The sequence below is a fragment of the Tinamus guttatus genome, unplaced genomic scaffold (genome assembly GCF_059628265.1).
Source record: "Tinamus guttatus ecotype Peru unplaced genomic scaffold, ASM5962826v1 Tinamus_guttatus_pri_ptg000650l, whole genome shotgun sequence".
NCBI lineage: Eukaryota > Metazoa > Chordata > Aves > Tinamiformes > Tinamidae > Tinamus > Tinamus guttatus.
The window spans coordinates 134076-159907 of record NW_028289184.1 but is presented as its reverse complement, the minus strand read 5'-3'; the positions used below and the strand labels follow the sequence as shown (position 1 = coordinate 159907).

At 50.4% G+C, this 25832-nt stretch overlaps 2 protein-coding genes across 5 annotated transcripts in view; both read left to right on the top strand.

The window, feature by feature from the left end:
• Positions 1 to 5315, top strand: part of CPNE1 (copine 1) — a 38782-nt gene extending 33467 nt beyond the window's left edge. For all 3 annotated transcript variants that reach the window (XM_010216696.2, XM_088536074.1, XM_088536073.1), the window contains exons 10-16: positions 28 to 87; positions 515 to 648; positions 1270 to 1324; positions 1401 to 1452; positions 2307 to 2440; positions 4039 to 4275; positions 5175 to 5315. In XM_010216696.2, coding sequence (XP_010214998.1) covers positions 28 to 87; positions 515 to 648; positions 1270 to 1324; positions 1401 to 1452; positions 2307 to 2440; positions 4039 to 4275; positions 5175 to 5291 — 789 coding nt within the window. In that variant the 3' untranslated portion in view covers positions 5292 to 5315. The remainder of the gene's footprint in view (positions 1 to 27; positions 88 to 514; positions 649 to 1269; positions 1325 to 1400; positions 1453 to 2306; positions 2441 to 4038; positions 4276 to 5174) is intronic.
• A 5557-nt stretch (positions 5316 to 10872) lies between these two features.
• The window catches only part of LOC104569714 (fer-1-like protein 4), a 35901-nt gene continuing 20941 nt past the window's right edge, over positions 10873 to 25832 (top strand). Inside the window, exons 1-18 of one of the 2 annotated variants that reach the window (XM_088536040.1) lie at positions 10873 to 10951; positions 11031 to 11086; positions 12048 to 12136; positions 14324 to 14423; positions 17156 to 17247; positions 17403 to 17444; positions 17565 to 17732; positions 17987 to 18047; positions 19649 to 19780; positions 19931 to 19993; positions 21183 to 21267; positions 21529 to 21688; positions 21910 to 22093; positions 22551 to 22737; positions 22956 to 23320; positions 23867 to 23975; positions 24703 to 24901; positions 25644 to 25764. In XM_088536040.1, coding sequence (XP_088392166.1) covers positions 10873 to 10951; positions 11031 to 11086; positions 12048 to 12136; positions 14324 to 14423; positions 17156 to 17247; positions 17403 to 17444; positions 17565 to 17732; positions 17987 to 18047; positions 19649 to 19780; positions 19931 to 19993; positions 21183 to 21267; positions 21529 to 21688; positions 21910 to 22093; positions 22551 to 22737; positions 22956 to 23320; positions 23867 to 23975; positions 24703 to 24901; positions 25644 to 25764 — 2292 coding nt within the window. Of the gene's footprint in view, positions 10952 to 11030; positions 11087 to 12047; positions 12137 to 14323; positions 14424 to 17155; positions 17248 to 17402; positions 17445 to 17552; positions 17733 to 17986; positions 18048 to 19648; positions 19781 to 19930; positions 19994 to 21182; positions 21268 to 21528; positions 21689 to 21909; positions 22094 to 22550; positions 22738 to 22955; positions 23321 to 23866; positions 23976 to 24702; positions 24902 to 25643; positions 25765 to 25832 lie in introns of both variants that reach the window. The other variant, XM_088536041.1, reaches the window with a different exon arrangement.

Below are 25832 nucleotides of genomic sequence, written 5' to 3'. Positions count from 1 at the left end.
GGTGTAACTGCTTGTTTGTTCCTTTAGATTGAAAGAGATTACTCTTTCCTGGATTATGTCATGGGAGGCTGCCAGATTAACTTCACAGTGAGTTTGTTTGCCCACTACACATCATTGCTTCTTTTCCTGCCATTTACCAAGAAGTTATGTGATTGTTTTATTTGCAGCTTGTGCTCTTATGAACTGATGAAGATTGCAAGAAGCAAGACATTTCATGGATTTACCTTTTGCAATTTAGTAGTAACTTTAATGCATCTATCTGGGCGTTCTTAAATTTCTTTTGAGTAATTGCTTCTCTGTCTAGCAGTGGAAAGGCTGCCTGTGCCTTAGACAGGCACGTGCTCCAAGGGGAAGAGGCATGTGGGAGACCTGCCCGCCTGTCTCTATGTGGGGTTGCATTAGTGTCCGGAAGGGAGGGAGCTATTTGGGGCTGGTCTTACCTCTGTTTCTGGGTCTGCATCTTTTTTCTTATTTGCTTGTGGGGATACTTCAGTGATCTGCTGCCATTATGTAGGTGGGTATAGACTTCACTGGCTCCAATGGAGATCCCAAGTCACCAGATTCCCTTCACTACATCAGCCCGGATGGGATAAACCCGTACCTGATTGCTATCTGGAGTGTGGGAAGTGTCGTCCAGGATTATGACACGTAAGTAGGAGGCTCTTAACTCGTTTGGCCACTGCAGTAAAAATGTGTCACCACAGGTGTCGGGGTAAAGACTTGTTCCACAGCTCCAACATTCGAGTGACTGCAGTGCTCCCTTTCCTTGGATTCATTCAGGAGCTGCTATTTCTTCCTGCTGCATTTGTCCCTGCTTGGGGGAGGCAGATGCAGCATGTCATAATTTGGTTTGTTTGATTTATCCTTCCACTTACACCCTTTTTATGGTCCTGGATTACTGTGTTGCTTTAATTCACATTGATCTCTCGTTGCTGACAATTCACTTCAAACATGAATACTCTGTTTGATTCAGGGACAGCACATTTGCTTGCTCTGTCCGTTAGCCATGTTGTGATTGGGTTGGCTTTCCTCATGGTACTTTGAAATCCCCTGTGGTACTGTGGGATGCTGTGTTGGAAGGATTTTTTAATGCCTTAAACTTCTGGGTAGCTGATGACTGGCCTAAGAGAACCAGGTAGCATGTCAGTTCTTCACGGCAGCAATGCAGTCTTGGACTCCAAGTGATTTCTGTGAATAAACCAGAATAGGGAAGTACTAAAGAAGGGTTCTTAAACTTTTTTTTTTTTCCCTTGTTGCCTTTGTCTCCAGGGACAAGTTGTTTCCTGCATTTGGGTTTGGAGCTCAGGTTCCTCCTAGCTGGCAGGTAGGGGCCTCCAAGTGCTGTGATGTTGCTCTGTGCCTGCTGCATTCTCTGATCAGTTGTCATGTCTCCCTCCTAGGTATCTCATGAGTTTGCTTTGAACTTCAACCCCAGCAACCCTTACTGTCAAGGTGAGGAAACCTCTTTATCAATGTTTCATGAAAGAGACACTAATTGCAAGCATTGCATTTCTTTCATAATTAATAAAAAACAGATGCAGCCGCAAGACATGCTACAAACCAGATTTACTCTCATCTGGACAGTCAGGAGTGGACATGTGCTGATGCACAGTAGTTTTGAACGAATCTTAGCAGTGCAGTTACTGCACTAAAACCTGCGTGTGGGGCAGTGTGAGCAGCAGTGGCCATTGAGTCTGTATTGATATAAGCAAGGAATAGGTGAATTTAGAGGCATCTGCAGAAGAACATGCAGCATTGAAAACCAAACTTTTTTTAAAAACTCAGTAAACTTGTTTCTTACATGAGAAAATCTTTAGGGGTTGCTGTTTCTGTTACAGAAGTGTTTGAATCCTGAGTCAGGGATCATTATCCAGTATGGACACAAGGAGGACTAAATAGTTACTGCTCCAGAGAGCTTCTGACCTTCTTGCTCTAATTAGACTATTAGCAATTAAGCAAAACAAACTGGAAGGGGGAAAGGACAAAGTAAAGTTAGTCATCAGGTGCCTTCACGGGATGGTTTTTCCCTAAACTCACATTGGTTTTGTTATGTTGGAGGCGCAAAGAGCAATGTGAAATACGGGATTGGGAAGCAGTCTGCAGATCTTATCTCTGCAGATGCCCCCTGATTTCAGCAGTGTGCTGTGTATACTCACTGCTCTCCTGCTCTTTGGTCATCTGTCCATCAGGAGCTTACATCTGTGTGGGAGTTGCTATCTTTTGCTGTACTGCTTAATAATGCTGAGAAAAGAACTGATGGGGAAGTTTTAAGGCTTTTGTTGCAACATGCTTTCCTTGTATTACAGGGATCCAAGGAATCGTGGATGCCTACCGCCAGATCCTTCCCCAGCTCCGTCTCTATGGACCAACCAACTTCTCTCCCATTATCAACCACGTGGCAAGGTTTGCAGCACACTCGTTGCAGCAAGGGAACGCCTCTGTGAGTCAGTGTCACTCCCTGTTGCTCTGTGCTTGGCGAGGGTTTCTTGCTGGGATGATGTGGAATGGCAAAGGAGTCTCCTCTCCTTGCTCAGGAGCCAAAGTTTGAGCCCCTTCAAGTCTAAAATGATGCCATCAGTTCTATCCTGGTTCATACTGTTGTGTAGCTGAGCTTGGTCCATATTGACAGGAGCTTCTGATGTTCAGTTATACCTATTTCCTTCTGGGGAGTTTTTCTGGCATTGTACTTACTGCAGAGTATATGCGTAAGCTGTGTTGGCTTGCAGACCAATGGACTGTGACAGCAGTTACCTCAGCCTGACCTCTCTCTTGACAAGCTTCAGGACCTTCAGGGAGTGCAAAGTATAAGGGCCTCCTTACACTCCTTAAGGTTTTTTTTCCCAAACAATTCTGCACTCAACAATAGATATATGAAGAAGAACTGAATAATATCAGGGATTTTGACCATTTGTGCTGCCATGGTTGCATGCAGATCAGGGTATCTAGATAGCCAAGATCAACCAAGATAGATTAACCAAGTAGTGTGGTAATTGGTAAATCAATATGTAAATTAAAAGCAATGTATGACATGGATGTTGCTCCTGTGTTTGCATTGCACATGTCTTATCTGTGCGCTTTTAGGCTCATGGCTGGTGTTCAAATTCAGCTCTGTAATTTAAAAGTTCAGTCTGTTTAAGGAGAAAAACTCCTATCCTCTGATGCTGTTAATTGATTTCATTTTGATGGCCCAATTAAAAGTCATTTCAGGTACACTGTCATTCTGACTTCATGGGCTAGCTGCACCAGCAATTTTAGTTGTACTTAAGCTCACGTGCACATACAGTTCATTTCCCATACCATGGGATGCTTTAGGAGTTAGAAGTTTGGTTTTCTTTTGTTTTAATTTTTAGTCTGTAAATAGTTGCTTTAAAATAGTGATTGCTCATTTCAGAATCGGTGGTAAACCTTAGCCTTTAGAAGTGGAAGGAAATTTTGAACACTTTACCATGCCAGTGTTGTGATTTGAGGTATTTTATTCTTTCCAGACAGATTCCTGCGTGCTTTTCCTTTGGCTGTCTCTAGAGTGGCGGTGTGCTGTGAGGGTCGCCACTGCCATGCTTTGAGATATCTAATGCTTCTCATTTAAACTCCTGTCACTATTCGTGCTACAAAGGCTGCTTTTTTGAGGCAGTTACAGTTAAGGATATAAAATAATAAATGTCATCCTTTTTGAAGCATCCATTTATACAGCAGCATCAAACAGTGAGTTTTGTAGGCAGCTTTGTTGATGTAGTACTACTTTGCTCATCTTTAGTGCTTTCTACCAGTGAATATAATCATTCTTTGCACTTACAAATTGGATTTAGGCTGCTGGTGGGTGGGTCTCTTTTTAAACGTTATACAGAAGAAATCTGGAGTGGATAAGGAAAGGTGATATGAAAACACTGGAAAAAACATAAGTTCCATTAATGTTCTGGTTTGTTTTATCCACCACACCATCTACTTCCTTTCAGAGTAACAAATTGTTCCTTTTGCCTTCAATTGTCTGAGCTTTAGTGCTAAACTCTAACTGGGTGTTTTTTTCCTAATGTTTTTCAGCAATATTTTGTCTTGCTGATCATCACAGATGGAGAGATCACTGACCTGGACCAAACGAGGCAGGCGATTGTCAATGCCTCCAAGCTGCCGATGTCCATCATTATTGTTGGTGTTGGCGAAGCTGATTTCAAGGCAATGGAGTTCCTGGACGGGGACGGTGGTGTTCTGAGGTCCTTGACAGGAGAACCGGCCACACGAGACATCGTCCAGTTTGTGCCTTTCCGACAGTTCAAAAATGTAAGTTACTCTCAAGTTCAGAAGAGTCCTGGTGCTGGTATGTATGCAGCTATTGCATCAAAAAAAAAAAAAAAAAAAAAGGCACTGGTCTGGAGAATTTATTAATTAATAATATAATGCATAGTGTGAATTCAGCAAACTGTCACAGGAAATGCTGTCCAAACTGCTTGCTTCCAGTGAAAACTGTGAGGTGTTTGCTTCTCCATTAGAAGCTGAGTGCCTTATCACAATTCCTCTGCAGCTTTTCTGAGAGAGTTCTTGTCTTATAGTTTGTTGCGTGGCCAAGAGACAGGTTATTTAAGAATTAGAGGAGAAAGGAGGATGTTTTCTCTTTCTTTCTGAGATGCAACCATTTAGGCAATGGACTGGGGCCATGCTAGGCCTTATCTATGATTCTGATGTCAAGCTCCATGAGTGGTTTAAGCTGATCCTGGATTCCCTGCTGTTGAAAGAAATCCTGTCACATCCTAGTTTCTCACTGCTTTTTATGTTGAGACCAAGATTCTCGAATGTCAGGCAGTGAACTGGATTAAAGAGTGTAGCCAGATGAAAACTAACCCTAAATAAGCGTAGTGGTAGTGGTTGGCTCAGCTTCCCACCTAGCTCAGGCTGAGCCCTACAGAGGCTGCATCATCTTGGAATTGAGATTGGGGCACTGCAGGAGGGGAAGAAGCACTTGCTTTCAGGGGCAGTACATGCTGAGACTGACTGAAGATGCTACTGAAACTGTAGTAAGGAACTCTGGAAATGCTGAGGGAGATGTGAGCGAGCAGCAGACCGTGCTGCCTTCTCAGCCTGGTTTGCCTGGCAGGTGGGCGCTTTCTGAGTTCTGTGAGAGGTTCTGTCACTGCTGATAAACCCTGTTTCTGCAGTATCTCTGATTTCCTTTCTCCTTGCAGGCTCCCCGGGAAGCCCTTTCCCAGATGGTCCTGGCTGAAGTGCCCAAGCAGCTGGTGTCGTACTACAAGCTGCAGGGATGGCCGCCTGTGAAACTGCCAGAAGTAAAGCAAGTGTAGCGTGCAGCCTGAGCCCGGCCCCGGGTGTCATGGCGCTGGAGAGCTGCTTCTGCGCCCGCTCTTCTTCTGCACCCTGCAGAGCGCTCAGTGCCCCGCGGACGCACCGCTCGCACCGAGTGCTCTCATCTGCTTGCGCTTTGCGACCTTTCTCTTCCCTGTTCTCGATAGGAAGAAACATAAATATGGGGAAAATGCAGTTGCTGGAAGTTTTTGTCACAGAACAACAGTTGTTGTTAGATTTCCACCTTGCAGCAGTGACAGAAGACACCCCACATCCTTGCTTGGTGTAGCCCAATTCCTGCTTGATGTCAGCATGGGTACGTGCGCTGCTCTCACCCAGCACTACTCTCACAGCACTGCTTCCATGCTTGCCGGGGCAAGCACTGTACTTGTGTTTGTCACAACGATACTTGTCGTGTTCCTTATTAGAGTTTTTCTTCTATCAAGCTGCCTTGGGAATGGGGACCCTTCTGTGCTGGTTGGTACCAAAGTCTGTTGGGTGGATGCCTGAGGTAGTTCTTGTGCCTTCATATAACGTGCCAGTATATTTTTATATGTAGAGTTTTATTTTTAAATTTCAGTTACCATAATTACCACTCGTTTTGCAAATTACATTTTTCTGTTTGCAACGATGGCATCCTGATTTACTTTGGACCCGTTCTTGCTTGTATCTGGGAGCGTTCATGAGGTATGTGACTTTCAGCATCCATCAGCTGCAAACATTGAAATAAGGTTGCTTGAATGATATTCCTAATATTGAGCAATTATCATATGAAGAAGTAATTATCTGTGGAACTTCAAAAAGGTGCTTTGTTGTCCTCGAAATGCAAATCATGTATAATTGTGGTTTGAATACCATGAAAGAGGCAGATGATAACAAAGTGCAATTGCCTTGAGGCACCGGAGATACTTTATGCCTATTTTGAAATGGATTAGCTTGGGCTTGTCATTGCTCTACAAGTGGTCATTACTCTCAATTTCATAAATAAATAATCTGCTTTGATCTGTAGCTGCCTGGACTCTTATTTCCTTTCTGGGCTTTTGTTTTCCCCCAGTATTGATGTGGAGGTTTATGGAAGGCCTTCAGTGTTAGTGCCACAGAGACAGCACCCAAGTTAGCTGGGATTGGGTGTGAGCGACTGTGGATGCAGGGCAGGTCGGTGTGCAGCCTGTGCCGCAGACACAGGACAGGTCGGTGTGCAGCCCGTCCTGCAGACGCGGGGCAGGTCAACGTGCAGCCCATGCCGCAGGCGCAGAGGAAGTCAACATGCAGCCTGTGCCCCGTGCCGCAGTGAGACGAGCTGTTTGTTCAGTGTTAGCTGATGGAAGGACTCATCCGTTCTCCTGGAACACAACAGTTGTGAGAAGAATTTGGAAGACTGCCCTGGTGATTTAGCATATGATCCTGGTAGGTTGCACACATGGGAAAGCAAAACCTGGGTTTGAACACACTCCTCCCACAGATGAGCTGTTCTGGATGGTATTAACCACCAAAGTCTAAAATACAGCTTGTGTTTGACAGACAGCATAGCCTGGCACACCACTGAGCAGACATGTTTTTGCTGTTTTGTCATTCCAATACAGTTTTTATGGGATACATTCTCCCAAGTTCCATAAGCAGCAATTTCCTTCCTCCAGAGAAAGCTGGAATAGCTCTTTAAGGTACTTCAACACCTAGCTTGCAGCATCCAATTTTCATCAGATTCTGCGTTGAGACGTTTACAACCTGCAGGTAGAACTCTTCCTAACTGTATATTTATAATCTGTTTCCGCAAATCTAAGTCTGATTTTTATTTTCATTTTAATTTATTTTTAAAATTTATTTTTAAAATTTTATTTTATTTTTTGGAAAGTGGTGAAGGGGAAAACTTGCAACAGTGATGCTGAAGGCTCAGCAATCCTTTGGTGCAAGAAATACCAGTGGTATTTTCTTTGCTACAGTGCTTAGAGGAGGAATATGAGTTCTGGGAAAGCTCACTCCAGCAGCATGCGTAGAGACAAATGCATTTCTCCTTTTTGAACTTATGTAAGTTCTGCTCAAAAAGAAGAAGAAAAAGAAGAATCTTCTCTAGTGCCTGTCTATCTCCACTGGAGCTTAGACAGTTGGAGTAGCTGCCTATTCTGAAGTCATCTGGGGTGACTGCAGATGCTGCACTCAGTTGATGACAGGAGTGGAGATGTTTTCTTTTCTTTTTTTTTTTCTCCCTGCTCTGGAGAAGAAAACACTCACTTCTGAGGATGACTGCTGGTGTGGAGCAAGGTGAAAAGCCGTTAGAAAGGCCAATCTTGGTTGCACAGTTCTGTCTAGTTTCTCTCCCTCTTGTTCTCCCAGGGCTGCTCCTCTCTGATGCAGAGAGGGCTGTGGTGCTGGTCAGAGGTGAGGACACGTGTCCTGTGCCTCGTGCTGCCCTGGGTGTAGGTGGAATGCAGAGCTGCAGGATGCTTGTTGCCTGAGGTAGGGCAGAGCCCAGGTTTTCTTACGTTACCCTTCCCCATGTTCACTTGCCCAGTGGGTGCGCCCGTTCCTGGTTCTGAATCACCTTTTGCTCTATAGCTGCAGGAGGCATGTTCACGCTGGGTCCCTCTGACAGTGCTGTGTGGGTGTAGAGAATACTTTCACCTCTGCTTCTTGATGAAAAGATACCTCACATGAGGATGTTTCCGTTTCTTCTTGCTCTGGCTGGATCCTGTTGACACATCTGGACTCTGGAAACTCCTGAAACTTGATAATCTGCTTTTGACTCACGGGTTTGACAGATTCAGCTCTCAAAATCAATTTAGGGGTGGGGGGGAAGGAACAGGGTGTATGTTTTGTGGTACCTGGCCCAGTGCTGTCCCACTGAAGGGTTCTGTTGTTCTGCTTAGCATTTCCCCTTAAACTACTGCAAACTGGTTCAGGGTATCTCCCATGGGGTAAACTTGCCAGTTGTTTTTCTTTCTATCAGCTGTCCTAGTAAAATGTTCATCCTACGTAGGTGTCAGCACCCAGAACCAAGCGAAGATTCTTCTTCCCTCACATGTTTTCTGCGCTACTATTTAGACAGCATTTCTCAAGTTCTCACCACCAGCATCACCTGGAAAGTTTCTTCATAAACACTTACGAAGACCCTGTACTTCTTATGCCAGCAGGGTCCAGAATCCATCACCCATGTCTTCCTCTGCATAGGGCCAAATGCTGTTCACCTCATAGCCAGCTTCTTTCTGGGTTCCAGAGACACTGGAACTCTCTCACTAGGTCTTCCTGGTGCCCTTTTCAATTATGTTTGACAACCTACTTTGACAACTCGACTTACCCTTACGGAAGCCATTACTAAGGGCTCATTACCCTTAAGGGAGTCTTTGCACAAGGTGTAGTGTAGAGAAGAGGCTGCTCATCCTTCTCATCAAGTGCTTTCAGGAGGTGTCCTGTAGCCTTGCCAGTCCCAATGGAGAGCAAAACACCCTTGCAGCACTTGCAGTGTTCTCTTTCATTACCCACTGACGTGCATTTCATTTTGCACGAGCAGAACTCTTGAAGTCCCCCAAGGGTCTTATGGCAAATGATATCTATTTGCTGTCCAGAAATGAGAAGTACAAGCAGGAGGCCTTGGTTCTCCGTTCACGTCAGAGCTTCCAAGCTTCCACTCACGATTTTAAGGAGAATTTCTAGTTGAAGCAAAGGTTATTCATTTTCAGGGAGGTGGTCTGGATGTGACTGATGAAACACCTAGAACCACATCTGCAGCGGGGGGACTGTCAGAGTTTGGTCCCCTGGCCCCCCATGGAAATTTCTGTCACAGTCAGTCTGAGACGGCATGCACTCCTCTGTTCTGTTACAGACCCACACTGAAGCAACCTGCTTAATATGTCTGTCCTTTGTACCTCAAAAGAGACCGCAATTTGTAGCAAACTTTCCCCTCCTCACCCTCAGGGACCTCAGGCCTCTGCCACAACATGGATGTAATTACAGTTGGGGTAACCAGTCCTCTAGTGTCAGCATCTGAGCAGTGTTCCTGTAACGTAACCTCTCAGCATTCCTCTTTTCTATATTCTTGATTTTTTTTTTATATACAGTTTCCTATGTGCAGTAACAGGCCACCTTTGTTCCAGGGATTCTGTGATTCTGGGATGTTCAGTTCCCACAGGCACTATTTTACTAAAATTAACACATTATGTTCAAGTGAATGAAGTACTAGAACCACTTTAGATTGCAATCTCTCCAGCTGCATGGGAGAAACAGCATCCATCACAGCCCTGCTCGTTTCCACCTCCAGCAGCAGCAGCAGCAGCAGCGCTTTCCTGATGCTCCAGAAGTTCTTGGGTAATAGAAGATGAAGGGGATACCTGCAGGGCTTGCTTCGAAGCTGCCCAGTGTTGCACAGGTGTGATTCACTGCTTGGTGTTTGCTGAGCACGATTAAGCTGCATGGGCTGGGGTGCAGCGTGCCCTCGATAGCGGCCTTTACAGGAGCAGGTGTTTCAACGCCATGTGCCTAGTTTTGGTCTCTGCCAGGCGGTGGGTGGAGGAGGTGGACTCCCAGAAGGGAGAAAAGCCTGATTATATCATTACTTTAATCTGGTCTTACTCTCGGCTCCACAAGGACCCTGGCTCCAGCCTCTCTCATGGCTCACGGCTCGTGCCGATGTGCTGCGAGAGGGAGCAGAGCCCATGCTGGGCTGCAGCTTAACGCGCTCCAGCGCTGCAGAGTTTGTGTCCGCAGGCGAAGGCTGCCTCCCATGCTGCGCGGAGACGCCCGGCTCAGTGTGGCTCCACGCAGCGGGACCTCTGCCAGGGCCGAGCCCTGTCCTCCAGGGCGCCCGCCCCAGGCTGCACCGACCACGCCAGGAGGGTCCTGGGTCCTGCTGCCTTCCACACACTGCAGCCTGTGTAGCTCCTCCGCCTCCTCACTGTTTCAATGCACTTCTGTTTCCCTGTGCGGGGTAAGAGGTAGCATGAAGAGCTCCCACCAGGCTGAGCACCGAGTTTCTTCGCCCGCGGGAAGCCCAACCCTCCTAATCAGAGGTCCGAGAGCCGCCTGGGCAGCTTCCTCTCCCCACCCTTCTCTGTTTGCTTTGGAGGGTTTTACTGTTGAAGCTGTGATTTAGAAGCAGTTTCGTTCCCCCTGCTGGGTGCACTGAAGAGGCCATTGGGTTTGGGAGGAAGCAGGGCTGCAGCACAAGCTGTGGCCTCCTGTCTGCCAACAGAACTCTGCTTTGTCACTGCCACGGTTAGTGGCCAGCCCAGGCCCATGTCCTCCGGTTCCAGGCTTTGGAGGAAGCCAATGCCCAACCTGGAGCAGCATCAAGTTTGAGCTGTGAAATGGCAGCCTCTTCCCCTGCGTATTTTCCCATCTGCCCCTCCAGGCCCCAAGCGCAGAGGGCCCTCGCCAGCTGCGCCACCCTCCAGCAGCCCCCATCCATGGGACCAGCAGCCCCCATCCATGGCCACTGCCCCCATCCCGCTCAGGCCTTGTGGCCACGCTGAGGGGCCTGAAGGAGCCTAGCAGTGGGCAGGGGCGGCGGTGGAACCAGCTGGGCGAGTTGTGACTGAGTCACGTCGGGCGGAGCGGGCCGCCGGCAGCGCGCGGGGCACCGGCGGCTCCATGGCGCTGAGTGTGGCTGTGCGGCGGCTCTCGCGGCTGCCGGGCCGTGGCGAGCGGCAGGTTCAGCTCAGCTTCCGAGGTGGGCACAGGCGGCGGACGGGGCTGCGGTACCGTCCGCGCACCCTCGCCCTCACCCCCTGCGCTCTTGCCCTCCCCAGGCTTCGTGCAGAAGACGCGGAAGGTGTGCTGCGGCGCCGAGGCCGTCTTTGGAGAGGTGAGCGTGGCTGCTCGTGGGGCTGTAGTGGGTCGCAGAGGGCCTGAGAATAGAGCCGGCATCTCAGGGTACCAGCGCTGTCCCAGCTTGGGCACCTAGAAATGTTTCTGGTGGCACCGGGGAGCGCCTAAAAGTTTTAAAGCCCACAAGCTTGCCAAGCTGCTGTGGTTGTTCACAATCTTTAATCCCCCGTCCCATATTTTTGGAGTCCTGTGTCTGGGCAGCCCATGGGCACACCTGGGTCAGCGACTGATGATGCCGATGAAATGGAAAGGCCTGGCAGGGCAACGCAGGCAGTGGCCAGGGCCTGGAAAGTCCTTATGTGGGAGCTGGTCCGTTTTGGGGTAGAATGAGGTGTTGGGTAAAGTCCTGACTGCCTGTCTTAGGGTTGGCAGTGCTTTGCAGATGTGGGAAGAGGAAGGTGGGCAGAGGAAGGTGCTGTCCCCCCTACATTGGGTATTCAGACTCGGCCAAGCTGGAAGCCTTGGGGAAAGGGAGGCCAGGTGAATTTGGGCCCTGCACAAAATGAAGTGTTCGGGGGCTTGTGAAGCTCTCTGTGGTTAGCCTGATAGCCTCACCTTCAAGAAGAGAGAGCAATAAATGGCTGCAAAAACGTCCCCTTGCTCCCTTTTAACACTTGCCCGTCCAAATTAGGCTTTACCATAGCCTCCAGTTGCCCAACAATGACCAACATTTCTAAAATAAAAGTGAACAGAGACCCAGGTCATCTAGAGAGCTGAACTTGCAGCACTCCACCTCTGTGAGAGTTCCCTGGCTGCGAGGGACCTGGGGCTGCTCTGGGGTGGGTCATGGCACTCATCTCCCTGCCATTGGCTCTGTCCTGCTCTTCAATCCCAGGGGAAATTCGTACCATTCTGATAGCTCAGCTTTAACCGTGGTTGCACTGTCTCCCAAAAGCTGTAAGAATGAAGCAAATTCACAGTGCTCTGTTTGTTTCTAGCTGTTTCACTGGCCTCACTATGGGAAGCTCAGCATGGGTGAGATGCTGTCCATCAAAGTTTACAACTGCAGCAAGGTTTTCAGTAACAGGTTGGTCCTTATGGTTGTATGGGGTGACCTGGCCACCTTGGGGCTTGTCCAGGCAGAATCACTAAAGGGTGAAAGAAAAACACAGATTGTGGGAGAGAGGAGTACTGGGCTTTAAAGGGGAGTGACAAAGGCTTCTTTGAGGGGAGCAGGAGAAGCAGGGTACAAGCTAAAGAGTACAAGTATAGGGTATATATGCAAGTTGTAGATGGAGCTGGTTCTGGTGAAGCAGCAGTGCTGTCAAATTAAGTTTCGTCATATTAAGCAGTGCCCAAATAAGGTGAGTGCTTTAGCTTTGCCCACAGAGAAACTCCATAAGGATCTAAATCTGGCTCTCTGGTGGCACAAAGGTAATCCAGGGCTGTACAAGGAGCAGAGCAGCTGCAGGGGCAGGAACTGCACCCATAAGGACCTGCCCTTACCTCTAAAGCCACGCTGCAACTGTGACCACGCAGCACCCAAACTCACCATCCCTGTAGGGAGGGAATAGCCCCAGGTTTATTATGGTAATCAAGTTTAAAAGGAGAGAAATTTAAATACGAATGGACTTTTAAAGAATTAGAATATAAACTGCTTATATATAAAAACTTTATATAGAATATAAAGCGCCACCATAGGTGTGAACTTAGCAACTATCCCAGCAGTTGTAAAAGCCCTCCAGGAAAACCCAAGATTGCAGGTGACGTGGAGCAGTGCAGGTGCACTAAGAAATGGAGGAAAGACACGCACCCTGGACATGCAATGTATAAGGGATGCAGAGAAGAGCACCAGTTCTGACAAGTAAAAGGTGAGAAATGAAGATCAACAGGAGCAACTTTCTAGAAGCAGCTAATAGTACAAACCTTTTCAAAGCCATCCGAAAACTGCCAGAGTGTGCGTGGAGGAAGCAGGACATGTGACTGAACTTTGTGTCGCTGTTCACTGGACCTTTTCTTTATAGGAGACACTTCAGAAGAATTATCTCAGACTGAAAAGTCAATAAAACTACTTAAGAACAAATAGATAAAGCAAACAGTAACAAATCAGCAGGACCTGATGGCTCTGGGCAAAGGACTCTGGTGGGGAATGGCTGCTGAGCAGGCACTGGCAGCATCTATAGCATCTATGCAAACACCTCCAGTGCGTGAGGCAGGTGACAAACATGACAGTTTGAAAGCATTTGCTGAGTGCATTGGGACACTCAGAGAGCAGGTGGAAGGATGGAAAAAAATATGTTGCTAAGCCACTCTATTGATCTGCTACCTGCCCTTCTTCTGACTTTTGAGTCATCAAAGCATCAGAGAGCTAGGAAAGCTGGAGAGGAGGGAGGGAAGGATGAAGAGAGAGGTTCCTTCCACTCAGGAAGGAGATCAAACAGCCATCGCTTTTTGGAAAGGAGGTGGGTCCAAGGGAATATGAAGTCAGCAGCACACAATTGAAGTGGAGGTGACTAGGAGATGATCCTTTCACATTTGCATCCTGGACGTGAAGTGAAATACTCAGTCTGCTCAATCTGTGAGTCTGCGTCACTGCGACAGCAGCAGGAAGCTCTGCTTGGTGCTGGGCTTGGTTCAGCTGCCAGTCTAGCGCCCACAGGGAGGTGGAGGCCAGAATACAAACAGGATCCAAGCAGGAGTAACCCAAGGTGGGGTTAGGAGTGACCAAATGTCACAGCCCACACATTACTGCCACTTGCAGGGAGCCGGGATGATCCATCCTCAAGGAGAAGCCCATTTGGGCTGGGTAGATTTTGGCCTGACCTGCCATGGATATCCCTGGGGTTGTGTGTTCATTTTCTTTTCTTTGTGGCGCCTCTCTCCATGGTAGCCATTTGCCTGAGAATCGTTGCCACAGCATTGCTGGCTCAGGGTGGCCAAGCGTGGGTTTGCTCCAGCGCTGCTGAAGGAGAGAGCTCCTTTGTCCCCAAGGGGACGGGCTCTGCGCGGGCCTTTCCTTGCATCACTGATGGGTTGGGCAGAAATGCTTTTGGCTACTCTGCTGCAGGCAATGGCCCTAGACTGGGGTGGAGGCCGTCTTGGCATGACCTGTTGCAGCCCTTGGGTTCCTGGGTGCTTTGGGTGTCAGACCTCCCACAGAAAGTTCACTGCTGGCAGGATAAGCCTTCTGCAGCGTTTGGAGGGGATTTAAACATCCTGATGCTCTGCCACACTGCTGCATGTCATATGGTTAGAGCCTGTGGTCTTGTTACAGGCTTCTTGGTACCCTTGTCCTCAGCCTTCAGCATCTGATGACATCTGGTAGGCTGATCCTCCGGGAGGCCCTCGTGGACAGGAACCACAGCGTCACTGGGGTAAGTTCTCTGCAGGCAGCCGGGGATGGGTGCCCCTTGGCATCTCTTCTTGGCTGGGCCTGGGACCTGGGGCCCGGGCTGTTTGGATAGGCTTGCAGGAAACCCTGGCTGAAGGGTTCCAGCTGCCTTTGGGGATAAATGGAATTCAGGGCAACACTTTGAACCTGGAGTACTAGCTGGGGTGGGGTGTGTGGGCTTTGACGCCGTGGGGCACAGCTGCAGGAAGGAAGTGGCTCTAGGAGCATTCCAATGTGCTTGAGGTGGTCTGGGGACCCTTGGAGACCTCAGTGGTGCCCAGATGGAGAGAAGAAGGACCAACGAAACCTCCCTGGGGCTGAGTGATAGATGTAGGACTTGATATTTCATCCGCTTCCCACACTGTGTGAATATTCATCCATGGTCCTTGGTGGAGGCAGGGAACCAACAACCTGAGGCTGACAGTGACAGGATGCTCCCAGGGAGGTTTTGGGTTAAGCCTAGGTGCTAACCCGAGGGTTTAGTGATAGTTCCTGAGCTGCAGTCTGTGCCCATGTGAGCAGGGCTGCCCTGTGGGCCCTGCTGCCCTCCTGCCTGCCTGCTGGTGCTCACTGGGCCCTTTGTGCTGATGCAAAACAAACCTGACTGAAAAAAGGGCCTTTTCCTGCCAGCTGAAGGTGCACGGTTCAGCGAGAGCCCAACAAACACGGGCTCGGTGCCAGCCTGCGGGCGGGCGGCCCCGGTGCTACAGACGCCCTGCATGAGCTGCACCCCTCATGCACCCTTGCTACGGGCAGCCTGACTCAGCCGGCGGCGCCGTGCGCGGGACGTGAGCCGAGGCACAGCCACCAGCTGCATGGGCATGGCCTGTCCTCGCCACCAGCGCTGCACATGGAGCTGCCTGGCCCGGGGAGCACATCCAGGTGGAAGCTGAGCTTTTACACAGGGATTTTCAGTCAGAGGCAGCTTGTTGCCTGCTGACAAAGGGGAAGGGACCCTTTAGCAACCGTCGCACTGGCAGTGGTTTGAAGGCACCAGCTAGCATCCCCTAACCAGGTGTCAGGGCTGCCCTGTGGCCTGTCCCTTTGCTCCTGGCCACCTCTTCCCTTGTGCTTATGCCAGCACTTGTGCTGACGAGCCCGTCCAGCCAACTGCTTGTGTCTTTACCACGTTAGTGTTTGACTGGGTCATCTCCCTAGCTGGGCTGCACACGGGCTGCTGCGGACAGAAGGGTGCAGGCAGGACTGGGCTCCTGCCCACGAGCAGCTGAGACCCCATCCCTCAGCTCAGCTGGGAAGGAAGGGGCATTTTGTTGGAAGAAAGCAGCTGTTTTAACCTGCACTGTTCAGGCTGTCGCTGATGCACAGAAGGGTCTGGGGATGTTGTGGGGACCCCGGGCCCAGCGAGTCCTCCTTGCTGTTCTTCCTGGTTCCTAAGGCCAGTCAGAGCTTGGTGGGTGGCCTTCTCCATGGCTGCAGTTTAATCTCTGCTGAGAGATTACCCCGTATTCACATTGGCTTGGGCTTGGTCTGGTCACCTGCAGACTGAGCTGCTCCTCGGCGAGTATGGCCTCATCCTGGGAGGAGGAATGACTTCTGGGCAGACATTCACCAGAGGGCATCCCTTCCTATTTCGCTTCTTTTCACTGTCTTTTCTTTCCCTGTATGTGTAGGCTTTTAGGAGACCCAAACGCCCAAACTCTCACCCACTAATAAGGATGCATTTCTTCTCCTGGGCACAGATCTGAAACTGGAAGCAGAAGTTTTGCTTCTGACTCATTTCAAATGCACAAATACAGGTGCAATCCCTTAGGAAACTCAGGTTGCTTCAAGTGGAAACACCATAAGATCTCTGCAGCACCAAGTCCCCCAGGGACATGCAGAGTTGTCTCTGTGTCATGCTGGACATGTAGCCCCAGCCTGCAGAGGCCTCTCTCTGTGCTTCTGTAACATCCCTAACGCAGATTCCTTAGTCCCTCCCTCATTGCGCCGGGAGGGCGAGAGCTGCCCTCTGCCCAGTGATGGGCTGTGCAGGAAGGCGCATTTGTGAAAAGGTCTGTTTTCTGGCAAGACCCCTGCATACGGCTGCAGAACAAAGTGTCTGGCCTGGGTCTTCCCCTCCACAAGTGAGATGTCCTGAAATGTGCTGGGTCTGTGATCCTGCCCCATCCCGGCCCTGGCTATTGGCAGTGCCACGCTCACTGTGGTGACGCCTAGCGCACTCCATGTTTCTCCAGCCATCCTGAGAGGAAGCTAGATCTAGTTCAGTGGGTCTTGTGACGCAGACTCCGAATGTTACTTACTACCACTGTGGCCTTTTAAAATGAGCTGACATGCCTGGGGATGCTTTTCCAGCTGCCTTGTACCACCTGCAGAGAGAGCACTCCCCACACCTGCATGTTACAGCTCTCCCTGCTTTCTTAGGCACAAGGTCCAGGGGGCTTTCAGGGCCCTCTCTGTGGTGTGTTTTGGATTTTGAAATGTGAGTTCAGCTTCTCTTCAGTGGAACACCTGAATTTGGGAGGCTGTAGGGATGGAAATGGAGTTTGGTTAGTACCAGCCTGTTGATGAAGGCAGTCAGGGAGAGCTTGGTATAAATAGGCTCTTCCTGGAATAGTGGCCTCCTCCCTTTGCCTTCTGTCCACCATCATCTCATTGTTTTTTTTCCTCCTTGCTTCCATTCCCCCTTTTCTTTGACATTTATGCAGGTGTTTTGCAGATGATGAGTTCTCAGATGGTTGTATTTTCTGTTTTAAGATCTATATTGAGCTGGATTTGCGCTACCAGCCCCCAGATGGCTCAGCTGGAACCTGGGTGGAAGATGATTTTGTCTATCAGATGAAAGACAGGTACTGAGATCTTGGGAAAAGAAAATTGCACAGCTGCTTTAGGAGGATGCTTATGTCACTACCAAGGGCCAACAGGATCATGGCTGTGGCTGTGATATGCTTGGTGACAAGCTGTGATTTGCTTGGTTTTCAGTAAAGCATCTTGTTTCTTACAGTTCAGAATTAATTATCCGCAATCCTGGATTTGAGGAGCCAGAGTAAGTACCTGTACTTGAGCTCATCAGCTAACCCTCCTGGGCAGCGGTGGGATGGAGGGGAGTGAACAGCCCCTCCTTGGGGCAGCAATGTGGTGAGTGACATGACAGGGGGGCTGGCAGGATGGCCGAGGGGCAGAGAGCCAGTGAGCTGGACAGGAAAGCTGCTGCGCTGGGCAGGAAGCTGGTGAAAGGCCTGGAGACCGATGAGGAAGAGGAGGAAGGAGAAGAAGATTTCTACGATGTTTCTGAGATGGAGGTCTCGGGCATTGTCTTCAGCCCTGTGAAGAGGTAATAGTCCTATGCTTTCCTCTTCTGCCTTTGCTTGGGAAGCATCAGCTCCTGAGCTGATTTCCAGGCATCTCATAGTGTTGTATGAAATGTCAGAAAGCTCCAGTCTGGTGGCCAGGGAGTGTTGGGGGTTTTCTTGTTCCTGGGTCAAGGAAACATAAATTTCTGGTTTTGTAATTATTGTCCTTGGTGGAGGCACTCTCCACCCCATGCAGATGAAGGGACCAGCTCACCCATTTTGTTTTTCTGTGCAGCCGTTCCAGACATTGCTCCAGATGGGACCTGTTTGCCACCCCAACTCCGCAGAGCTTCCAGGTATTGCAGTGCTGGGCACATGTCCACACAGCTGTCTCTGGCCTCACAGCCGGTCCCTGGGTGTCCTGCTACTGCCCTGGGCGTCTCCAATTGCCGCATAGCCTGGCAAGACCTCTAGCATGAAGATGCCTTTTCATAGAATCATAGAATGCTGAAGGTTGGAAGGGACCTCTAGAGGTCATCTAGTCCAACCCCCCTGCACACACAGGGTCACCTAGAACACGTGGCACAGGACTGCGTCCAAGCAGGTTTTGAAGATCTCCAGAGAAGGAGACTCCACAACCTTTTTGGGCAGCCTGTTCCAGTGCTCTGTCAGCCTCACTGTTAGGAATTTTTTCCTTAAGTTCCCGTGGAACTTTTGATGCTTTAGTTTCTGGCCGTTTCCTCTAGTTCTTTCGGTGGTCAGCACCATCCTCCTCACTCCCTCCCTTGAGGTACTTATATACACTGATCAGATCCCCTCTCAGCCTTCTCTTCTCCAGGCTGAACAGGCCCAGCTCCCTCAGTCTCTCCTCATAGGGCAGATGTTCCAGGCCCCTGATCATCCTTGTAGCCCTGCGCTGGACTCTCTCCCGCGACTCCACATCCCTCTTGTCCTGTGGAGCCCAGAACTGGACTCAATACTCCAGATGCGGCCTCACTAGGGATGTGATATTTGCTTTGTGCAGCCTCTCCAGGCAAGGGGTGAGATTTCTCCTGGATGGACTGCATCAGGCTCCAAAACCAGCCAGCCCAGGGCAGAATTTGCATTGGACCATAGACTTAGCTATGGAGTCCAGGAGAAGGGAATCAAATTGATGGCCCCAGGCACCATGGCAAAACCCTGCTGCAGCACAACTTCAGAGAGCACCAGGGCACAGCTTGCCAGGCTGCCAGGGGCCTTGCCAGTGCTGCCAGGATGTCTGTGGCCACCGCTGGAGGTCACAGGGCAAGATATGGGGTAGGCAGCTGCTGTGGGGGGCTTTCTCGGAGGTCTCAGGAGGCTGAAACGGTGTCGTGAGTCTGGCTGGGGCTCTGTCATCAGGTTTATATGAAACTCCTGTGAAGTTTGGATACGGAGTTCAGTTCTGTCTTCTGCCTTATTCTGAGATTTCTCCCTTCAAAAGAGATTTCTAGGAGGTTTCTTTCTTCAAAGAGAAATACCAACAGAAGATACAGAGTGTGTCTTCTCTGCGATGCTCTCTGTGGACTGCACCACACGGAAGCAGTGGATTCGCTTCCCCTTGGGATTGGGAACTGGGCAGGGACAAATGTGCTGGTAGGGAAGGAGAGACTCTCTTCGAAGGTGTTGGGGATTTAGCATTTCATCTCCCTGTTTGTCCTGTCAGTGCGAAGGACTCTGCTTGGCAGAAAAAAAAAAGAAAGGGTCTCAAATACCAGTTTTGTTTGGTCACAGCCAGCTGCAGTAGCTTCCAGCGCTGTGCCCTCGTCTGCCCTGAGCATCTCCCTCCAATGGGATGAGTGTCCTCTGCCTTTTTGGCCTGGCTGTAGGGGGGCTGCAGTGGAAAATTCCCTTGTGCTGGCATTGATCACACAAGCTCAAGAGGCAGCTGGAAATGAGGAGGCTACTGAGCTGAGAGTTTTCTTCTATGTTTCCTCAGGTTGGGATTAATATCATTGAAGCACAGAAGCTAGTGGGAGTGAACATTAACCCCTTTGTGGTGGTCAAGGTTGGAGAAGAGAAAAGACAAACAGCAACACAGAAGTCCACAAACTGCCCCTTCTACAATGAGGTACATTTGCAGTCAGATGCTCCGTCCTTGCTGTGTCTGTGTCCTGGATGGACAGGGGCCATCTTTGCTGCGAATGCTCCAGAGGCAGCTATTTTCCTGAGAGGGTCACATCAGGAGCATGAGTTCAACTCTGTCTCTTTTCTCTTTCAGTATTTTTTGTTTGAGTTCCATGAGCCCAGGGAAGTTTTATTCCACAGGCTCATAGAGATTTCGGTAAGCATGACTCACTGTTTGTCCTTGTTTGGGTAAGTGGTGCAGACCTCTGCTTCCGCCTGTAGGTGTTGGGAGCTTTGGGCAGAGCAAGGAGACCAGTGATAACCAGTCTTACACCCTGAGGCACCTGGCCCTTGGGGAGACCAAGTGTCACCAGCAGTGGCGCGAAGCCACAAGGCAGCCGGGCTCAGAGCCAGGCTCTGTTCTGAGCCGCCACCAGACAGCCCTACCTTTCCACCTCATTGCTTGTCCGCCAGATGCAGAGCCTACAACAGCTCCAACTACTGCTGCTGCTGGGTCTGTTTTTAGATGCCCGCAGGGACCTGTCTTTCCTTGGCAGCATGCCTGCAGTTTCACCCCATTGAATGCAACTATACTGTTTTTTGGGGGGCTTCCAGCAATTGAAGGGGAGTCCCTGGGGCATTTTTTTTGTCCATTGTCTTGCTACCTGTTGGTTTAGGGGTGATACCCTATTGGCCCTTGCCCAGGAGCCTCCCACTTGCATGGGGCAAAGGTGAATGATTGGTTTTATAGGAGCAAGGGGGAGTTGTTTGAAGAAATGGCCTTGCAGGCATGCAGGGAAGGGCAACCTTCAACCTCCCCTGTCCAAAGTGCAGAGGCTTTTCTGAAGAGTTTCCCCAAGACTTTTCTGAAGAGATAATCACAGCAATTACCTCTTCTGCCATATGACCTCTGATGCTCTCTCCTTGTCAAAAGCTGCAGTTCTCTTTTGCTTGACAAACACTAAGTGTGGGTTGGTTATGGGAGGGAGACCGGCCCAGTGCAGGGCATGGCTTTGTGCAGGCCTGGTAGGCTGTGGGGGGTGAGCAGTCCAGGTGGGAAGGTAGATCCTTGGTTTATCCCATGGATGTTTGGTTTATCTGGGTCTAGGAGAGTAAGCTGGCTTAGCTGCGTGGCAATAACTTGCTGTGGCCTGGTGTTAGTCCATGGCTATGGGTGGGTGGGCTTTGAGGGAACAGTTGAGCTGGGTTGGGGCTCAAGCCAGGTTAGGGTTTGGTCATGTGCTAGTTCACATGGGTCAGTGTGCAGAGGAGCTTGCAGCTGCTGTTTGAGCTGTGTGTTGGACCAGGCATTTCTTAGCAGTCCTGTCCTCCTTAAGGATGTGCCTGGACATGCTGCCTGGCAGCCTGTGTCTCTTGGCGCTCAGGGGGATTTGTGCTGTCTGCAGGTCTTTCACTCAAAGAAGATACCATTCCTGGGAACATGCCTAGGGACGTTCAAAATGGATGTTGTGACAGTGTACAACCAACCAGGTATGACCGGTGGCATCGAGCACCTGCTCCCCACCCCCGGTTCATCTGAAGCCAATATTTCCTCCAATCTTTGCTGGATCTGGTGAAAGACCTCTCTTGAAAGGCCTTGGTTTACATGAGGCTTAGCATTTGCTTCTTCTCCTGGCTCCCTGGGCCTGCACATTCAGGGACAGGGTTGGGGCAATGTTTGTGCAAGTATAGCTGCAGTGTTAAATGGTAAGCTGGGCCTTCGTGCTGGAAATTCCTTGCCTTCCATGCCAGATCACAGGTTTTTCCAGAAGTGGGCTGTTATCAGTGACCCCACAGACACCCGGGCAGGCGTGAAAGGATTTGTGAAGTGCAACATCTCCGTCACCGCACGCGGGGATGTTGTGGGCTCCCTTCCCACCTCCTCCGGCAGCCGGGATGAGGACATTGAAAGGTGAGTGCAGTGGAGTCCTCTATGGACATGGGGAAAATGGTCATCTTTCTCCTCACTCTACCTTTTTTGCCCCGTTTTTTCCCCTCTTTGGTGGGGAAGACCAGGAAAATAGACCTTCTAATTGGCAGGATCCAAACCTCCTGCCAGCTGGAGCGTTTCATTTTCCAGCATCAAGTTTCCTGTGCCCCACCGAACAGCCAAAACATCTTCTTGTCTTTTAGGAACCTGCTGCTGCCTAAGAGAGTCCCCGCAGAGCGACCCTGGGCCAGGGTCTGCATCAAGCTCTACCGTGCTGAAGGCCTGCCCAGCATGAGTGCAGGCATCATGGGTGGTTTCTCCAAGATCATAGGGGAGAAAAAAGTCTTTATTGACCCATATGTGCAGGTCTCATTCTGTGGTCAGCAGGTGAGTTTGCCAGGGGCTGCACAGTGCCTGGCCCGTCCTCCCTTGGCTGTGTGTGCACAATGTGCACCAAGCTGATGCTGCTGGGAGCCCCTGTTGGATATAGCAATCCCACTGGAGACAGGCTGGAAAACCTTGAGCCACATGTTTGGGAGCATGCTGAGCTGTGTGGCCTTGGATAACTGGTGGCTGGATGAGAAGCTATTTATGGGCCTCTGCAGGGAGCTGCACCCAGAAAAGACCAGCCCTGTGCACAGCTGCAAGCACCACTACAGCTTCCCTTGATGAAGTGCAGAGAGCAATAGCTGGGAACATGAACAGGGACCCTGTCACCACCAGAGCCTGCCCAGCTCCGTCCACAGGCAGGGCAGGGGCCTGTGCCATTCCCAGAGGGGCTCTGAGGGCCTTTGCTCCTGTCACTGGTTGGGGATGTGCAATTTTCACACCTTCTCTTTCCCAGGGGGAAACATCAGTGGAGGGCAGCACCACTGAGCCCGAATGGAACGAGCAGATCAGCTTCATCGAGATGTTCCCGCCTCTTGCCAAGAAGATAAAAGTCCAGGTTTTGGATGATGCCAATGTCGGTGATGTGGCCCTTGCCACACATTACATTGACTTGCATCAGATCTCAGATCCAGGCAGGAATGGTGAGAGCTGGCAGGGCTGTTTCCCTAGGGCAGGGCAGCATAGTTGGCCCTGTGCTGTGCACCTCTCTTTAGACCATATTGGTCTCCTGGAGGTGGAAAATGGGAGTGTGTCTGGCCAGAGCATGCTTACATTTGTTTGTCCTGGGTTATCTTGGGGGAAAGGCTCTTTTTGCAGTAGCACCCTGTGGTGAAATTAGACCCTGGCCCTGTCACTGCAGGCTTTAACCCCACGTTTGGCCCTGCCTGGGTGAACCTCTATGGCTCCCCCCAGAACTCGGCTCTACGGGACATCCACAAGGACCTCAACGAGGGTATGGGCGAAGGGATCTTCTACCGTGGGCGCATCCTCATGGCCATCACAGTGGAGATCTTCAGCAGCCCCAGCGTGGCAGAGGGAAGGCTTACAGACAAGACGAAGGGTGCCCTAAGCAAGCTGAAACTGAAGAAGAAAAGTAAAAAATCCAAGGAGAAAGCCAAAGAGCTGATCCAGCTTCAGGGAGAGGAGGAGGCTGGGGGCTCCCAGGAGGCTGAGCAGCCTGGGGAGGTCACTGTGGAAGTGGAGGAGCTCCATCCGCTCCCCGAGGTGAGTCTTCTGCAATGACATGGCCAGCCTGCCTGCGGCACATGCAGGCCTCCTGCTGCAGATGAGTGCAGTGTGCCAGAGCAAATCCTGCCTACCCATCCAGTGCTCTGGGAGCTTCTACAAGGCCCAACCCACAACTGCAGCCCCAAAACTGCATCCCCAAGCAAACCTGAAGCATCTCCACACAAGCAACCTTCCTGCTGCAAGAAAGGTTGCTTGTGTGGGTGCAATTCCCAGGACACAGCCCTTGAGCATGCACTTTTCCTCCCCTGGAGCCAGTGAGCTGTTAGCTCGCTCTGGGTCTCCACCAGGCTGAGGAAAGGCAGATTAGTGAGAGCCGAGTGTGTTGGTCCTGTCACCATCCCTCAGTATTAGCCTCCCAAATCTCTCAGAAAGCCCCATTGCAGCCCCTGGCCATGCCGGGCACAGCAGTAGAGACCCTGTCTGTGTCCACCAACCATGCCCTGGTGCTCTTGGAAGCTCTGCTGAGACGGTGTTTTGCCATGGTGCTGGGGCTGTTGTGCTGATCTCTGTCTCCTTGCTCAGAACGCATTGGGAAGGAAGGAGGAATTCCTCCTCTTTGCTGCCTTTTTTGAAGCCACGATGATGGACTCCTCTCTCCGCTCCAAGCCTGTCAGCTTTGAAGTTTCCATAGGTGCGTAATCCTAAGCACCCTGTGTTCAGGAAAACACCGTGAACCTCCCTCAGCCAGCCTAAGTTAGCACTGCATAAGCTGTCAGCCCTTGCATAACTTGTGCTTTAGAAACAGCAGTCCAGGAAGGAGGTGGGATGGGGCCTGTGAGTGAGTGTAGTGTTCTAATTAACAGTCTGGCTATTTCTTCTGGGATTTAAGATTTGCAGTATTTGTGTGAAATGCCTGTCTGGGGAGGCTGGTCAAGGCTCTCCTGAGGCATGGTGGTGAGAAGCAATAGAAGGGTTTTGGAATAAGAGAAGGAAACAAAGGAGAGGAAGATGAGATACAGGAGGTGGGCATGTGATGCTGAGGAGCTGTGACAGTGGCAGGAGAGCAGGTTCCAGACCCCACCTGCTGAGCTGGAGGCAAGATGCTTGAAGCAGAGCAATCTCCCCAAGTGCCTGCTGCTGGTCCCAGTGCAAGGTAGGTTGATGGGCACTCCGTGGTGCTGGTGAAACTCTCAGGCCTGTAGAAGAATCTCCTTGTGATTCCCTTTCTCCCTCTCAGACTCTTTGATTGTTCATGTGATGCTGTATTTGTTAGAGGGGGCAAAGCTGCAGTTTCTGTTCCCACAGGCTTCACTTGGCAAGACTATTGCACTCTGATTTTGCAAGCTGTAGCAAGCTCACTGCTAGCTGTTTAACACTGATTCTGTTCACCTGTTCATTGCTTAATGCTTATCTTCAAGGAAACTATGGCAAAGCAGAAGAGGTTGTGACTAAAGTACCTAGAAAAGGGGGGAAGGGAGAAAGAAGAGAAGAAAAACAGTCGTTGCTGGACCACAGTTCGGACAGTGAACTGGATGTTGAAGTCCTTGCCCCAACTTCAGCAGCACGGAACAAATCAGTGACAATAAGCCAGAGACCAGAGCCTATGGAGTATGATAGGTGAGTCTTCTTCATCTTTCTCTCTTGCGTGGCCTGGTCCTGAAGGCTTCCCAGGCTTTTTGCTGCAGATGATATTAGTAGGCTGCTCAGCAATCCACATGCTGTGTAGGTGTTTCTCCTCTCTACAACCCTGCAGCTTGGCAAGGCCTAGCTGGCTGCCATTGCCCGTTAGCCCTCTGGGCCATATGGTATCTGCGTCGTGTCTGCAGGTGGCCAAGGGCAGGGTCCTGGGTCTCCACTGATGGTAGAAGTCCCTTTCCTGACTAACAGTGTGCATCCCAGGGGCTCAGTACCAGCAAGGCAGAAGAATGGGAGTGCTCTGGTGCCTCTTGTCCCACCTTTGACAGGCGAGGCACATGTGCGAGTTCTTCCCATGTGATGTTTGTTTGTTTGTCCTTCAGTGCTGGTAATATCTTGATGATTGTGTTGTGAGCCCTCAGCTGTGCCTGTTCCTACTGCTCCGTTCCAAGCAGCAAGGAACGTTGGCACGCTCCCACCAGCCTCGTTCATCTGGGTACTTGCTGCTCCATCTGCTAGCAATACTGTGTGCTACCTTGGCAAAAGGCAGATCCATCATCTTGAAACCATGTCCATGGTGCAGGGCCTCTCTGCAGAGAGGACAGCGCCGAAGTGTTGCTCTCTATGCTGGGCATACGCATGCTGCACTGGGACCTGGCATGTGCTAAAACAGCTGTGCTGCTCACAAACAGCAGCCGTAACTGCCCGTGCCTGCTGCCCTTAGGTCCTACAGTTGCCTGCCCATGGCTCATGAGAAACCCTGCACGTATGTGTGGAGCTACTGGGAGGATCACACCTGGAGACTCTGCAATTCCAACTGGATTGTCAAGCTGGCTGAGCGCCTGGTAGTGTTTGCGGGCCGCGGGGTCACTCTCTGGGACGCAGTGCTGCCCATCGTGCTGGCTTTTCTTGC